Consider the following 16,493-nt stretch of genomic DNA (forward strand, 5'->3'; position numbering starts at 1 on the left):
GGCCAGGAAATCCTGTTGACTCTACCTTCAAAATATATCCATAATTCTATTAACACCATTTCTACCACCAGGGTCCAGGCCACTTCATCTCTTAGCAGGATTTCTTCTATAGCCTTCCCTTCTCTTCTCTTTGTTCTACCCTTGCCTTCAATCCACTCTTAACACATTGGCCAAAGTGATTCCTTAGAAATGTCTCAGTTCATGTCAAGTCTCTGTCCAAACCTTCCAATGACTCCCAATTTGAATTAAGGGCAGTCTTTCCAGTGGCCTATAACGCTGTCCTTCCCTCACCCTAGGAGCTCTGTGCACTCTCCCCCTCACTCTGTTTCCATACACAGTGGCCTTCTGCTTTCCTTGAACATACCAGGCTTTTTCCTGGAACCCTGAATGGGAGAGGGTTTACTTCTTTATTCCATGTACTCCAAGACACTGAAGTAGAAGAGGAGGACATGGCCTGGTTCTGAGATGCCTCTTTCCTTTCTGGTGGGGGAAAGGGAACAAGGATGAATATCTTCTGACTTCACTGCCTGTGCTTGTGCAAGGGGCTTTCCCTGTGGTTGGCAAATCCCTGCTTCCCACTGATCAGTGCTGTGAGGCTGAAGTCCGGGTGCTCACCTCTGCATCGGGTGCATATGTGTGAGGTTTGCAGGGGTCTCTGAAGGGTTTCTGCAGTGAAGAGCTTCCTTATGTGGCAGATCTGACTGGCTCTAGCTAGACCTCTTTAACACCCCCCTGGTTCCTGTCCAGGGTAGCACACCCACACACAGAAACCATGGGGTTCCTGCCCAGGAGCCATTCTTTCTTGGGTGGGCTACCATCAAGACAGCTCAACTCCAGCAACCTTCCTGATTACTACAGATCTACAGATTAAACCAGATCTACAAGAAACTTTGACACTTACAATGATGGGATCACAGGCCGCTTTAGAGCTTCCCCTCCCTCTGTCCTGCCATATCTTTCCAAGACTCTTTTCCTTGCTTAAATACGAGACATAAGGATGGCTAACGAGTCAGCTTCCTAAATTCCTGCCTCATCGCTATTATTTACCAGGGATTCCCTTAGAGATTCACACTTGGCTTTGGTCAGTATGGAGAGGCCTTTCCTTCCCCCAGTGGCTCCCCTAGATCCAAAACTCAAGACTGCAAAGACCCTGTCCCTCTTCCCCAACTTGGGAAGAGGGTGGGGAAGACGGGCATGATGGAGCATGGGTGGACTTGGTGATAGTAAGTGAGCAGAGTCCTTTGTCTATTATAAGCCCCAAGAAAGGTAGCTCTCTTCAGAATGTGAGACACTTATTGTTACAGTAGGTAGTTAGTCAGACATGAAAGGGCAGGATAGCACTCACCCGCCACCCCCCTACAAACAAGAATGTCAGGCAACCATCAGGTGATGGTCAGTCAGTTGTTGTTTAAAACTGCCTCTTTAAAATAATAATTGGTTGTGGTTGGCACCAGGGAAAGGCAGTCTCCCAATGGAGAAAGACACCTAAAGTTCATGATCAACAGCTTCCTGATAAGATCTCAGGATTTGGGTGAGTGCACTCAAGCATGCACACTAAGAGGCAAAATAGTGGAGTTTAATTGGTATATGACCTTCTAGGAGCATTCAACTGGTAAGGGTAGAATGCCGCAAGTGAGCATGCATGAAACTCCAATAAACACACGGAGCATGCGGCCCCTGCCAAGTGCTGGTAGGCCACTGTGCATGTGGGCAGTCCACTCCAAGGAAAGAATCAGGGGGAAAGGAACACAAGACCCCAAAAGCATGCCAACACATAAAACACCAAGTCAGAAGGTCAAACTGCACACTTGATCTCCCAAGTTGCCCACTTGACCCTCTTCCAAGTGTTCTTTACTTCCTTTCATTCATGCTGTAAAGCTTTTAAATAAACTTTCACTCCTGTTCTAAAACTTGCCTCAGTCTCACCCTGCCTTATGCCCCTTGGTCAAATTCTTTCTTCTGAGGAGGCAAGAAATGAGGTTGCTGCAGACCCATACGTATATGCCACCAGTAACATCAACTTCATTCATCTTGGACTCGGTTCTCCAATGCCAGAAAATCAGAAAATGTACACAAACCATTACAGATGTAAAAGTCAACAGCTATATGGAGTGAAAGATTCAAGTTGAACTGAGAAAAATGTCATCTGCTGGTCAAAGAACACATGTCGGCCAGATTTGTTTAACTGGTGAAGAAACATCTGATTAAACGGAAGGAATTGAATGTGATCTAAAATTTCATTTTCTTAGTAAAGAGGGTACAAATTTTTTCCTAAAAATTTTACTCATTCATAGCTAAAAATTCTAAGACTTTAAAATTTGAGTACACTCTTATTTTTATTTTTGAGAACTTTTTCTCTGGCTTACAAATACTGTATGTAAATAAAAAGTAATGTATGTTTCCAGCAGAAACTTGAGATACAAAAACATTTCAACAAGAAGCCAAAAAATCATCCAAAATTGCCCAGTTGAGATATAATCAAATTTTGTGAAAGATAGAATTCTGACATGAAGTAATTTAGGAATGATCGTAAAAGAATGAACACACTTCATTCTGTAAACCAAAAACAAAATCCTAAGCCTCGCAACCAACTGAATGGACCCCCTCTGGGCCAAGGGGACCCTAGAGAAACCTGAAGAATGGAATTCGCAGCCATTAGGGGAAGGCAGGTTAGACATGCCTAATTGTACCCTCTCCTTTTTGGAGTTTAGGCATAACCGACCAGGATTAACTTTAAAATAGAGATCATAAGACTAACAAAACAGACTCTTCATGGCAATAAGATTCCAAATTTCAACCTGATTTTGATGTAGCATCACATAACAGATGGTAGGTCCTGAAGGAAATAAAACATATCTTAGCCCAAAATATATTTCTTTGACATATTTTGAAATGGCTCTGCAGAGCCATCTTTTGTGGGGGATCTTTGCATTTGTAGAGAGTCTCCATTAATACAGCCAGGACATTCCTGGATCTAGGAGAGATTAACCAAGAGCCTGATGCCATTTAGGGTCTGAAAAGAGACATTTACCATCCATTCTCTCTGAAGGCTACCACCTATGAGGCTTCATCTACATAACAAGAAACTTGGTCTCCATAATCTCCTTTATCTTAACTCAAGCATTTATTTCTACTGACTTAAAGTCTTTAGACAAAGCTTAACTCTTTCAAACAACTCCCAACCAGAAAAATCTTTGAATCCACATATGACTTGTAACCACCCACTACTTCTTTGAGACATCCTGCCTTTTCAGGTCAAACCAATGCATACCTTACACGTATAGATTCACGTCTTTGCTTGTAACTTCTGTCCCTCTAAAATGTATAAAATCAAACTGTAACCCAACAGTCTTGGGCACACTTTCTCAGGACCTCTTGAAGTATTCTCTGGGCTATGCTCACTCATATTTGCTCAGAATAAACCTCTTTAAATATTTTACAGAGTTTGCTTTTTCCATTAACAATTCTGATTTTACTTTGCTTTATTTTCTGAGTTGGAAAGTTATTCAATGAACACATTTGGGGAAATGAGATTTGGAATATGGAATTTGTTTAAAACCACTAGGGCTCAGAGACAACAGATATCTCTATTTTGCCTTAAATACACTCACAGCAGTTGACAAGGAATATTTATACATAAGTGGAAACACCCAGGATCCATTTCGTCCCCTTCACTAACGCCTACTTGTTCTTGATGTGTCCTGGGTTGAGAGATCAACATGTATTATACATGGCTTCTGACATCTCACATGGGCTCTGATTGAAAGAGAAACCCCTGAAGGAGGGGAGAATAACCAGGGGCTGGAAGAAGACTCCTCAGGACAGAGACCACTCTTGAAGTCTTGAGGATGTACATTTCCTAGGGTCTGAGTTGGTTTCCTCTTTCTGTATCTTGCAGATTGAAAGGCAGAGCAATGAGAAGCAGCAGAAATGCAGAGAGACAAGGATTCTAGGTGCTTGGAAGTGAGGGTGGAGGCAGCCTGGGAAAAGATTCAGCCCCAGACGACTGCACCAGGTGGAGCAAAGATGTCTTCTCTTTTATACATGTCAACCAGAAGGCGACAAAAGTCAGGAGTCCATGATTTTACAGCTCTCTGCTGTTACCCAGTACCCCTGTAAGATTTCCTAATCATTCTTTTATAATTAAAAAAATATATATTTTCATATCCCTTAGAGTTGTTTATGACTACTAAAATTGTTTTTGATTTTGTGCAAATGATCCAGAATGAGTAAAAAGAAAACATGGTAACTAAAATTCTCAAGCCTTGAAAAGAAAACATTACTGTTTATACTACTATTTGTTGAGGAGCATTTCAGAACTGATAAATAGCAAATATAGGTATTTTTTTTTTACTGTGAGTCAGGCATTTTTCTATGGGCTTTATATGCAATAACAGTGTCTTTCCAACTACGAGGTACATTCTGTCCTCCTCCCTGTTTTACTTCTGAGAAAGCTAAAGTCTAGAAATGTTTCCAACCCAGAAAGTGGCCTCAGCTACCAGGCTTGGCTGGTTCTTATGTATTTCTTCTAAACAAAATAAAAAACTCAATACGTTCATTCATAGACTTACTCTTCACAAAGCAAGGGCAGTGGAGGGTCCAGTTAACAGACTACAATCTGGAGCCACACACTGGGGCTTGTACCGTAGTTCTGGCAACAGTCCAGTGGCTCATCCTGGGCAAGTCATGTACTCTCTAAACTTCAGCATGCTTCCCTGTAAAAATGGGCAAGATATCATGCCCATCTTTAAGGACTGTTTGGGCAACTAAATAATATTTGAACTGAACTTGGCACAGTGTCTGGCTCAAAGGAGTGTACCCATTATGATTCCTGATACTTAAACTCTTACATCAGACACCAAGGAGACCTCTGTATGTATCCAGAATGCTATAAATAAGGGTCCTCTCATTGATTAGGGAAAATCTCACAAACAGGTGCAGAGAAATGTGTGTTGGAGGAAAGATGATCAGGGGAGTGTCCAGGAAAGGAGTTAAGAGCTCCCCACAAATGGACAGGTGATGTTTGGGCTGGGGGAAAGAGAAACGTGGCAAAAAGGCAGAAGTCATCATGGAAGGAGATTGGGATGGCCTTTAGATGCTAAGCCTGGGGAGGATTGCAACGGGGCTGGGAAACAGAGCCACCAAGAATGGGAGCTCAATGGGAACCAGTCAATGGGGAAACTCCAGGTATCTCTCACTTTCTCTACTCTCACTATCCAAACCTGGGAAGAGAATAGATTCAGATGAGGAAGGCCAGCTGAGTCTAACTGGACAGTAAGTTCGAGTCCCAGCAAAACAGCCAGCCAGCCTGGACAGCACCCCCTGAGGTATAGATTTAGCTCAACCTTACTCAGTATTGCACAGACCATCTATTTCTTTTATAATCAGCATATGATGAGAAGAATGCTTTCTTTCATCTTGGCATGGGGCTCTGGAATGTCCAGTTACAACCCTGGTATGCTATCAAAAGATTTCATATCCCAAACCTTTGGCTGTTGTGTCACTGGTATGTTGGCCCTAACATAGTCTGAAAGGAAGCAAAAGCCAGTACCTTTTTGATAACAATTAAAATCTTGGATTTACATAATGTGACATGACGTGAGGGCCATTGTTTAGCTTTTGGCATAGTTATGAATGCCCAGGGCAGAACACCAAAGGAAAAAGTCTACTTTGAATGCTTTCTCAGAACAAATCTGAGAGAATTCACTGGTTAATGTAAATACATATCCAAACAAGTACTGGTTTGCTTAGGGAGTATGCAGAGCTGGCAAGCCTCATTTGGCATACAGAGCATGAGTAATGCTTCATTTTCATGAGGGATCTTGGGGGTCTATAATGAGGACTATGTGGCATTTCCCATGTGTCTCTTTGGAACGTGGACTGATTCTACCCACAATGGAAGACAGGCCATCAGAAAGTACATAGTTCCTGAAATCTCTGGGGTTCTACAAGATGTAGATAATTTAATAGCATATAAATGAATTTGCAGAAATATACCCAGAGTTCCCAGAGTAAAGAACTTGCCTTTTCCACGGGTAAGCAAATAGGAGTGCAAAGTAATGAGACCGTATTTGGGGTGAGGGTGGGAAGGTAGACTGATTTTTAAACTATGGCTATAGGCAGTTCCAGGTATGTTTTAAACATCGTGGCATCCCTGGAATAATTGTGCAGTCTCCCTACTTGACTCTTCTGAAATATAACACTCATTTAAATGTATGTTCATATGTATAAAGCACATAAATCCATTTTTAAGACATAACTTTAGTCATATTGCAGGTATGAGTTCTGATCATTTGGACATTTTCTATCAGAGAAACTTAAGGTTTAGGATGAGGGAAAAAGCTTAGAGAGTAATTAGGAAAACAAACACTTCCCTAGTCCTTGCAAGTGGTCTTTACTAGTTGAAGGAGGGGCCAATGGGAGGAGCTTATTTATTTATCTATTTATTTATTTATTTTTGAGACAGAGTCTTGCTTTGTTGCCCAGGGTGGAGTGCAGTTGCGTGATCTCGGCTTGCTGCAACTTCTGCCTCCCGGGTTCAAGAGATTCTTACACCTCAGCCTCCCAAGTAGGTGGGATTACAGATGCCCACCACTACACCTGGCTAATTTTTTATATTTTTAGTACAGATGGGGTTTCACCATGTTCGCAAGACTGGTCTTGAACTCCTGGTCTCAAATGATCTGTCTGCCTGGGCCTTCCAAAGTGCTGGGATTACAAGCGTGAGCCACCACGCCCAGCCGGGAGGACCACATGGTCGTAAAGCTCCTCCCAGCTGGACGCGGTGGCTCATGCTTGTCCACATGGACATCCTCTGGATGTCCCCTTATATCCAGCCAGAGGGTGTGACTTCCTGAAGCAAATCTCCTTTCTGCTCAGATTTGGGGCATCATGTGATTGTTTATGCAAAGTGTGTCTTGTACTGTAGCGTCCTTTATTTTATATTTCAACTCCAGCTGGAGCAAGATGCTCCATGGAGATAGGGCCTCCCGAAGAGCTCTAGGATTTGGGGGGATTAAGTGCAGTTGAGGGGTGTTTGGAAGAACATTATCCAGTCCTTCAGGCTTAAAGGAGGGGATAGTGACCCAGAACTCAGGACAAAAGAGTCCCAAGAGGCAGAAATGCTGGCAGGAGGGAACTCCTCTGTGGGTGTTAATATGTCAAAGAGGACTTGGAATTATAAAGAGAAATAAGAAATTCTCTATGTTAAGATAAATAATTTTTGAAGTGTTAAAAACCTGATAAGAACTGAAATTAATGTGAGGTAGACTTGCCAGGCAAAAATTCTTTTATCAGATAAATTTGGCACCTCACACTTCCATCTGAATTGTGCACAACAGATCAAATGAAGATTTCTTGTGTTTTATTTACCCCAATATTTAAAAACAGAACAGTTTAATGCATTCTCCATGTAACAGCTAATTCTGGAGTAGGTTTTAAATGGACCGGGGAAAACGTACAATTTTCACTTGTTTCCTAGTAAGTTTAAAGTCATTGCTCTAAGAGGTCACTTCTGTTCTCATCTGTGTTTGCTGCAACTCCCCTGCCCCCCAACAAAAGCAACAACAAAATCCCAAAGCAAAAAAGCCCTTAAGCAATAAAACCGGTGTCCAAGAAAAACATTTAGTTTGAAAAACAGTTGAAAAATGTAGCCTTGGAAGAACCACTGCTTACATGGGATTGTTCAACAAATTCCTGTTGTGTGAGGTTTGGCATATACTTTCTAAAAATATAAGCATCTGGGGAAACGAGACAAAGCGCAGGTCTTGGACCAAATGAGGCACACAGTGTGAATCTGTTAGTGATTATAGCCATAATGAAATATGTGCCCAAATTTAGCAGTGCAGAATCTAATACAATAAGAAAGCCCAGCAGGCATGGTCCTTACCATAATATATAGCCAATAGAGAAGGTACATATGGCGGTGAGTCCGCTGCTTCTGCTGGGATACTGATGGTGCGATGTCCTCATCTCGATTAATATAAAGGGCAGAACCGTCGTGTGCTGGAAAATAACAGAGACTAGGTGACACAGATTCTTATCATTGTCTCTCTGTAGTTGTTTTTTCTCCAGTAGGAGAATGCACACTATAAATTCCTAGGAAAGTGTCAGGCAGAAAGAAGTCTACGGCTCGCCAAAGAAGTAGAATGGACATAAAACCACATAGTGCCTTGATTGCTCCATTAATATTTTTCTTCTGTATCTTAATTTTTGAAATTTTATTTTATTTTTTGCCCATTACAGAGAATTTTGATAGCATAGAAAAATGTCTAAGAAAAAACTGGAACAAAAGAAAGGAGTAATAATAACCACTGTTAACATTTTGGTGTACGTCCCATTTTTTCCTTCCCTGTTCATATTACTTATACATAGTTAATATCATACTGTGTGTGCACTTTTGCTTTGGATTTTTATCATAATATTGCAGCATGAGAATTTCTGATATGGTATTTTAGAAATTCTTCTAGAAAATCGGTCTTGACCATAGCTTTGGAGAACTCCATTATATGAATATACTAAGATTTATTTAACCAATTCTTGTTCCTGGATATCAAGATGTAAAAGATTTTCAGCCTTTCATTTATTAAAAACATCATGATGAACATCTTTCATAGAACTCTTTGTCTGAATGTTAAATTATGTTTTTGTTGTCAAAGGCTATACAGATTTTAAGGCTGTTGATAAATAATGCCAAATTATGTGTGCGCGAGCAGCAGGTTAGCAAACAACGCCAAATTAGCTTCCAGAAAGGGTGTGCCAGTTTGGACCAGCAGTGCATGAATTTAGATATGATGTCTGAAGGCAGAATTCCAAGAAGCTGAGTAGAGCATCTTTTTGTTTTTCTGATCCAGTAGTTACTCTAGACACTAAGTTTATTGGAACAGGATGGAGATGAAATTTATCCCATCTATTGGTAAGAAGAAAGGAAACTAAAATTCTTAAACCTTTCAAATGTTCAGATGCCCTTGGTTTTGAAATTTAGTGGACAGATATGAGGAACAAAGAGTTTCTAAGATAAAACTGGGTCAGGATATGTATTTACCTTCCAATATTGGAGACTTTCTCAAGAGTATAAAGATGGCAGAACTGAAAACTCACCCATCAGCAGGTTTAAATTCTATTTAGTACTTCCTAAACAGCCGAGAAAGAATCATTGCCTTGCTCTTCCTGCATTATTTGTGTATTCAAGGCAAAGGGAGGAAATTGAATATTATGATTTTCAAAGTCTAATAAGTATTTTAGCAAAATGGAACCAGGTGGCAAGTGGGCCTTGGCAGGCAAAAGGCATGTTGGGGATATCTAAATGAACATCTTTGGAGCAACCTGTTGTTTATATTCTTAGAAAAAAAAAAAGATTTTTAAGAAATATTAAGGCCGGGCGCGGTGGCTCAAGCCTGTAATCCCAGCACTTTGGGAGGCCGAGGCGGGCGGATCACAAGGTCAGGAGATCGAGACCATCCTGGCTAACACGGTGAAACCCCGTCTCTACTAAAAAATACAAAAAACTAGCTGGGCGAGGTGGCGGGTGCCTGTAGTCCCAGCTACTCGTAGGGAGGCTGAGGCAGGAGAATGGCGTGAACCCGGGAGGCGGAGCTTGCAGTGAGCTGAGATCTGGCCACTGCACTCCAGCTTGGGCGGCAGAGCGAGACTCCGTCTCAAAAAAAAAAAAAAAAAAAAGGAAAAAAAAAAGAAATATTAAGACAGTGGACAATCTTTGCCTTAAACATTCTCCTCTAGATAACTGTGCTGACTGCCAATACATTAGTAATTAGAGTGTGGCATTCTGAGAAAATCAGGTGAGGGATTCCACAGTTGGGTAGCTTTATATTTATCTTTTATCTTCTTCATTACTATTTTTTAAAAACAGTATAATTAGCTCTGAAGAAAGTCATGCAAGCCAATGTATATGTGTGCTAATACAGAGACAGTATGCATTTTAAAGATTGATTGAGTTTTCATTATAGTTACCTCAGATGACATCCGCCTGGAATGTCGCCAACAGTTTGAGATGGCAACAGTAGTTTTACAATGGTGCATTCATGTAAAATTCAAATGTACAACTGGCAATAAGGCTATGTCTTATCAAATCTTACACAGAAGAAAAATACCTGCAGATCAAACCTTTATACTGATGATAATGCTGACCCTGAGGGCCTGTGTGGGTTATAAATCACAATGACATTACTTTTGGATCACTGATATTAATACAATTCTTAAGTTCTACCCTTCATTCATTGCTCCAAATAAAGTAGAAAATCCTCCATTTTTTAATAAATAAATATTGGTTGTATAAATAACCAATCAGAATATGCTTATTCAGTTGTCATTATTTTATCAAGGAAAGTGACAAAATTTATGCCTATATTCCAGATAGGACATCTGATAGTTGCTGATGATCATATGTATCTGGGAAAATCAGCATGTACTGTAACCATTCCAGGAAGAAAATCAATTTGAAAAAGGAATATCTTTCTAGATCACTTCATCATTGGCATCATCACCACTAAACAGGAGCAACTTGTCGCATCAGTGACATAACCACAGACAAAAGATCTTTTTGTGGCTAGCTGCGTATGTGCAGGTTTGTCCAGTGACAAATCTTAGTAGAAGGTTTTTCTATGTCAAGGTAACAGCTTATCATTTGGAATTTTCATGCACTAAAGACTGTGGATCTCCCTCTCTAGAAATTTATAATGTAAGTTATGCTTATTTATACATAGTACATATTAACAAACATAAATTAGTGTAAAATATTTGCTGCAAATATAAACGTTGCCTTACCGATAACTAAAGTTTTGTGAACTGAAAGAATGGTAAAAAACTATGAATGGTCCTGCTGAATAAGTAACCTTTAGCAGCTGAGTTATAACTTAAAATCCATAGCAGCAAGAGAGATAATTATTTTAGAACTACAGGTACGTGAAATCCAGTTCCAATCCATTCTCAGGCAATATTCTGCTTCACTGACTTAAGAACCAGGAGGGAAATATTTAATTCCAGTTAAAATCATCACTGCATAAGAACAGCACTCTTACGTTTTGCTCACTGTGGTATCTGCAGCACTTAGAAAAGAGCATGGCACAAGAGAGGTACTCAGTCAATGTTTTTTCACATAATTTAATCTTCAAAACAACATCCTATATGGATATTATCAACTCCATTTTGTAGATGGGGCAAAAAAGGCTCAGAAAGGTTAATTATTTTGCCTAAGATCACAGAGCTAGTAGGTCTAGAGGTAGGATAGAAAACCAGTTCTGTATGCCTCCAAATCTCATGCTGTTTTTTTCTGCATTAGAATTATATTTTTACAAGATATCACAGTTAAATAATGTTTGAATCAATAAACCTGTAGGAGTGCATAATTGCAGATCACTTACATTATCTCCCAACAGATTGGAATTAGTTTTTGGTTGGGCCTCAAAGCAAAGAAAAAGGTCTTCATTGTAAAAAATGATTTTTGCTAAATATGTTTTTCCTGTGGTATATTATCATATCAATAATAATAAACAATAACATTAGCTAGCATAGAGTCAGAACTTTTTTTTAACTTTTATTTTAGATTTGGGGGTACATGTGAAGGTTTGTTATGTAGGTAACCACACGTCATGGGGGTTCGTTGTACATACTATCTCATCACCCATGTTTTAAGCCCAGTACCCAATCATTATCTTTTCTGCTCCTCTCCTTCCTCCCAACCTCCCCCACAAGTAGACCCCATTGTCTGTTGTTTCTTTCTTTATGTTCATAAATTTTTATCATTTAGCTCCCACTTATAAGTGAGAACATGCAGTGTTTGGTTTTCTGTTCCTGCATTAGTTTACTAAGGATAACAGTCTCCAGCTCCATCCATGTTCCTGCAAAAGATGTGATCTCATTCTTTTTTATGACTGCATAGTATTCTGTGGTATACAAGTACCACATTTTCTTTATCCAATCTGTCACTGATGGGCATTTAGGTTGATTCCATGTCTTTGCTATTGTGAGTGGTGCTGCAATGAACATTTGTGTGCACATACCTTTATGGTAGAATGATTTCTATTCTTCTGGGTATGTACCCAGTGATGTGATTGCTGGGTCTAATGTTAGTTCTACTTTTATCTCTTTGGGGAGTTGTCATGCTGTTTTTGACAATGGGCTGAATTACACTTCCACCAACAGTGTATAAGTGTTCCCTTTTCTTCGCAACCTCACCAGCATCTGTTACTTTTTGAAAGTCAGAACTTTCTAGTGGTATGATGACACTTACAGATGGCTGGAAGTGAACTGAAGCATGATCTGTTTCTGTTTCTCCAAACACAAATATCATTTACAACTTATAGTATTTTCAGGTAGATGTAGATCCATCTTGGATAAATGAGAAGGTTACAAAGTCTGGTCACCAGAGGTGGCTCTTGGCTCTTAAGAATTGTTTGGACTGTTCTCTGCAGTACGTTGTCAACAGAACAATTCCCCAGGAGCTGAGTTAAAAACAAGGCTTGACTTGTTTGAAGAGCTAGGTAAAATGAAGCGTTGACAGCCCAAGGAGTAAAGCTTTGGTCTTCCATATAAACTCCAACATAGAAAGTACTGGTCTAGGATATCAGTGGTGAACCTATCCCAAGCTCTGTCATCCATTTTAGCTAGTTTTAATGAGGAGCTATAATTTGGAAGATTGTGTCCAAAAACCAAGCCTAAATCTATTCTGATTTGTTGCATCATTTGTGTTTTTCTTAATGGGGTCTTGGTGGGTCCCCCGTGATGCAGCGGAGTGAACTGACTCCACTGCCATGGATGCTGTGAACCGACCGGCCTCCCGTGACAAAGGTCTATCTGCAGAAGAGATCCACAAGGGGGTGTCACCTCCACACAGAGCAGTCCTCACACCTGAGATGGGGCTGGATTCACGCAAGGACCCATGATTAATTCTGATGTGAAGACCCTGAAGCAGGTGGGACAAGAAAAAGGGCTTTTGCAGAAGAGGCTCAAATGAAGACAGCAGTGTAATGAAATGGAAAGATTAGGAGGCTGGCCGCTGAAATCTAGTTCTGATTTTGTACTTGCTCACTCTCAGACTCAGGTTTTCACACGTGTGTGAAACTTAGTATTATTCTTTGTAAAATGAGGTAGTTGGATTAAATTAGGCTTCTCATGAAGAGCTAATAAGTTTTGCTATAACACATGTCAGGGCTGACCCACATATGCTTTAGGGACAGTAGACACAGTGCCAGGGCCCATGAAAATGTCTTAGTTTCTTTTAGAATCAGAAGAAAAAATGAACTTTCATAGTTGAAGATTATATTCATCTGTATACCAATGCCATCATAAAACATCATATACATATACTTACACACATACACACGAATGCCAGAAGGGACTCACTAACACAAAGTGCTTAAAATCTACAAAAGCCACACTGTGGCCCTGTTCACGCTACTTGATTTTTTTTTTTTTAAAGTTCTCAACCAATTCACATTTTTCTTAAATAAATGTACTTAAAGAAAAACTGTATGTAAAGTCTCATAAATGGAATATCATTTGCCATAAATAGAAGATAACCACAAAACCAAATATAATAAAAATGAATTAATCTTAATAAATATTTGTTAGATTATTTTGAGGCCTGCCCTATCTGTGTTAAATAAGGACGTTAGTAAATATTAGAGGGGCATTAAAGATATACTGGCATAAGGCTGGACACAATGGCTCATGCCTGTTATCCCAGCAGTTTGGGAGGCTGAGGCGGGTGGATCACCTGAGGTCAGGGGTTCGAGATCAGCCTGGTCAACATGGCGAAACCCTGTCTCTACTAAAAATACAAAAATTAGCCAGTCGTGGTGGCAGGCACCTGTAATCCTAGCTAGTTGGGACGCTGAGGCAGGAGAATCACTTGAATCTGGGAGGCAGAAGTTGCAGTGAGCCGAGATCGCGCCACCGCACTCCAGCCTGGGTGACAGAGCAAGACTCAGTCTCAAAAAAAAAAAAAAAAGAAAAGAAAAGAAAAAAGATATTCTGGCATAAAAGAGAGACTCTCCTAAACAGAATGAGAAGGACTGAAAGATAATTCAGAGGGAATAAACTTTTCAGTATGCAATTCAATATTATTTAATGTCAGGTCCCTGTGCTACATAAATTATCTTGCAAAACACCAGAGCTATACAGCCTACATACTGGGGTATACTGGAATAGATTCTTTATAAGTTGTAGTTGTACCTTCTAACTACTAGATTATTTGATTTATGAATCAAATGTCCCTTCACCAGGAAACTGGAAAGATGGATGAGTTGGAAGTTTAGGTTCTGACAGAAGAATGTAACGGTATTAAAGGAAAAAAGTTCACATTACACAAGAAGGATCTGGACTGGCTCCTGGGGAAAATTTTGGACTATCTGTGATGGCAATGAGTGACCTATAAACTGCAGAGAAGTTCTGGAATAACCTTCGCTGTGGATTAATAGAAGGACAAAAATTATGCTGCATGATGGTATAAATCCAGGCAAGTCAGATGGATGAATTAGGGGCCCTCTCAAGATTATTTTAGATCTGTAGAATTGAGGGTTATAACCAGAGTGTACAACAGAAAAATTAATAGGCAATATTTGAAGACTATGTTCAACTGCCATTTCTCTCGTCTTTCTCCTTCTCTCCAAAATATTTTTTAATAGGAGGGTACTACTCCCATATCATATGAACACCAGGCAAAAATCGTTTCTTCCTCAGAAGTAAAACCAGCTTTTGAATGTGAGGTGTGGCCAACCTCATTGGGTCATAAAAGATCTGGCAATCCCATCTGCTATTGGCACCTGTAGGATACAGGCAGGCCTCCGGAAGTGTTTGCACAGTCAGGTGTGCATCAAATCGCTAGATGAGCTTATTCTTGCCTTCATGTTTTCTAATACCCCAATGACAACTTTGGATCTTTTTTTTTATTATTATACTTTAAGTTCTAGGGTACATGTGCATAACGTACAGGTTTGTTACATATGCATACTTGTGCCATGTTGGTGTGCTGCACCCATCAACTCGTCAGCATCCATCAATTCGTCATTTATATCAGGTATAACTCTCAATGCAATCCCTCCCCCCACCCCCTCCCCATGATAGGCCCCGATGTGTGATGTTTCCCTTCCCGAGTCCAAGTGGTGTCATTGCTCAGTTCCCACCTATGAGTGAGAACATGCGGTGTTTGGTTTTCTGTTCTTGTGATAGTTTGCTAAGAATGATGGTTTCCAGCTGCATCCATGTCCCTACAAAGGATGCAAACTCATCCTTTTTGATGGCTGCATAGTATTCCATGGTGTATATGTGCCACATTTTCTTAATCCAGTCTGTCACAGATGGACATTTGGGTTGATTCCAAGTCCTTGCTATTGTGAATAGTGCCGCAATAAACATACGTGTGCATGTGTCTTTATAGCAGCATGATTTATAATCCTTTGGGTATATACCCAGTAGTGGGATGGCTGGGTCATATGGTACATCTAGTTCTAGATCCTTGAGGAATTGCTATACTCTTTTCCATAATGGTTGAACTAGTTTACAATCCCACCAACAGTGTAAAAGTGTTCCTATTTCTCCACATCCTCTCCAGCACCTGTTGTTTCCTGACTTTTTAATGATTGCCATTCTAACTGGTGTGAGATGGTATCTCATTGTGCTTTTGATTTGCATTTCTCTGATGGCGAGTGATGATGAGCATTTTTTCATGTGTCTGTTGGCTGTATGAATGTCTTCTTTTGAGAAATGTCTGTTCATATCCTTTGCCCACTTTTTGATGGGGTTGTTGTTTTTTTCTTGTAAATTTGTTTGAGTTCTTTGTAGGTTCTGGATATCAGCCCTTTGTCAGATGAGTAGATTGCAAAGATTTTCTCCCATTCTGTAGGTTGCCTGTTCACTCTGATGGTAGTTTCTTTTGCTGTGCAAAAGCTCTTTAGTTTAATGAGATCCCATTTGTCAATTTTGGCTTTTGCTGCCGTTGCTTTTGGTGTTTTAGACATGAAGTCCTTGCCCATGCCTATGTCCTGAATGGTACTACCTAGGTTTTCTTCTAGGGTTTTTAGGGTATTAGGTCTAACATTTAAGTCTCTAATCCATCTTGAATTAATTTTCGTATAAGGAGTAAGGAAAGGATCCAGTTTCAGCTTTCTACTTATGGCTAGCCAATTTTCCCAGCACCATTTATTAAATAGGGAATCCTTTCCCCATTTCTTGTTTTTGTCAGGTTTGTCAAAGATCAGATGGCTGTAGATGTGTGGTATTATTTCTGAGGACTCTGTTCTGTTCCATTGGTCTACATCTCTGTTTTGGTAGCAGTACCATGCTGTTTTGGTTACTGTAGCCTTGTAGTATAGTTTGAAGTCAGGTAGCGTGATGCCTCCAGCTTTGTTCTTTTGACTTAGGATTGTCTTGGCAATGCGGGCTCTTTTTCGGTTCCATATGAACTTTAAAGCCGTTTTTTCCAATTCTGTGAAGAAACTCATTGGTAGCTTGATGGGGATGGCATTGAATCTATAAAT

General features: G+C 40.1%; 1 protein-coding gene across 5 annotated transcripts in view; it reads right to left on the reverse strand.

The window, feature by feature from the left end:
• Positions 1-16,493, reverse strand: part of AIG1 (androgen induced 1) — a 293,027-nt gene that overhangs the window by 43,749 nt on the left and 232,785 nt on the right. For 4 of the 5 annotated variants that reach the window (XM_033235223.1, XM_033235221.1, XM_033235225.1 and 1 more), the window contains one exon: positions 7,889-8,004. The exons of the other annotated variant lie outside the window; for it this stretch is intronic. In XM_033235223.1, the coding sequence (XP_033091114.1) occupies positions 7,889-8,004 (116 nt within the window). The remainder of the gene's footprint in view (positions 1-7,888; positions 8,005-16,493) is intronic. 5 annotated transcript variants of the gene reach the window in all.

The sequence above is a fragment of the Trachypithecus francoisi genome, unplaced genomic scaffold (assembly GCF_009764315.1).
Source record: "Trachypithecus francoisi isolate TF-2019V2 unplaced genomic scaffold, Tfra_2.0 Lachesis_group15, whole genome shotgun sequence".
Classification (NCBI taxonomy): Eukaryota; Metazoa; Chordata; class Mammalia; order Primates; family Cercopithecidae; genus Trachypithecus; species Trachypithecus francoisi.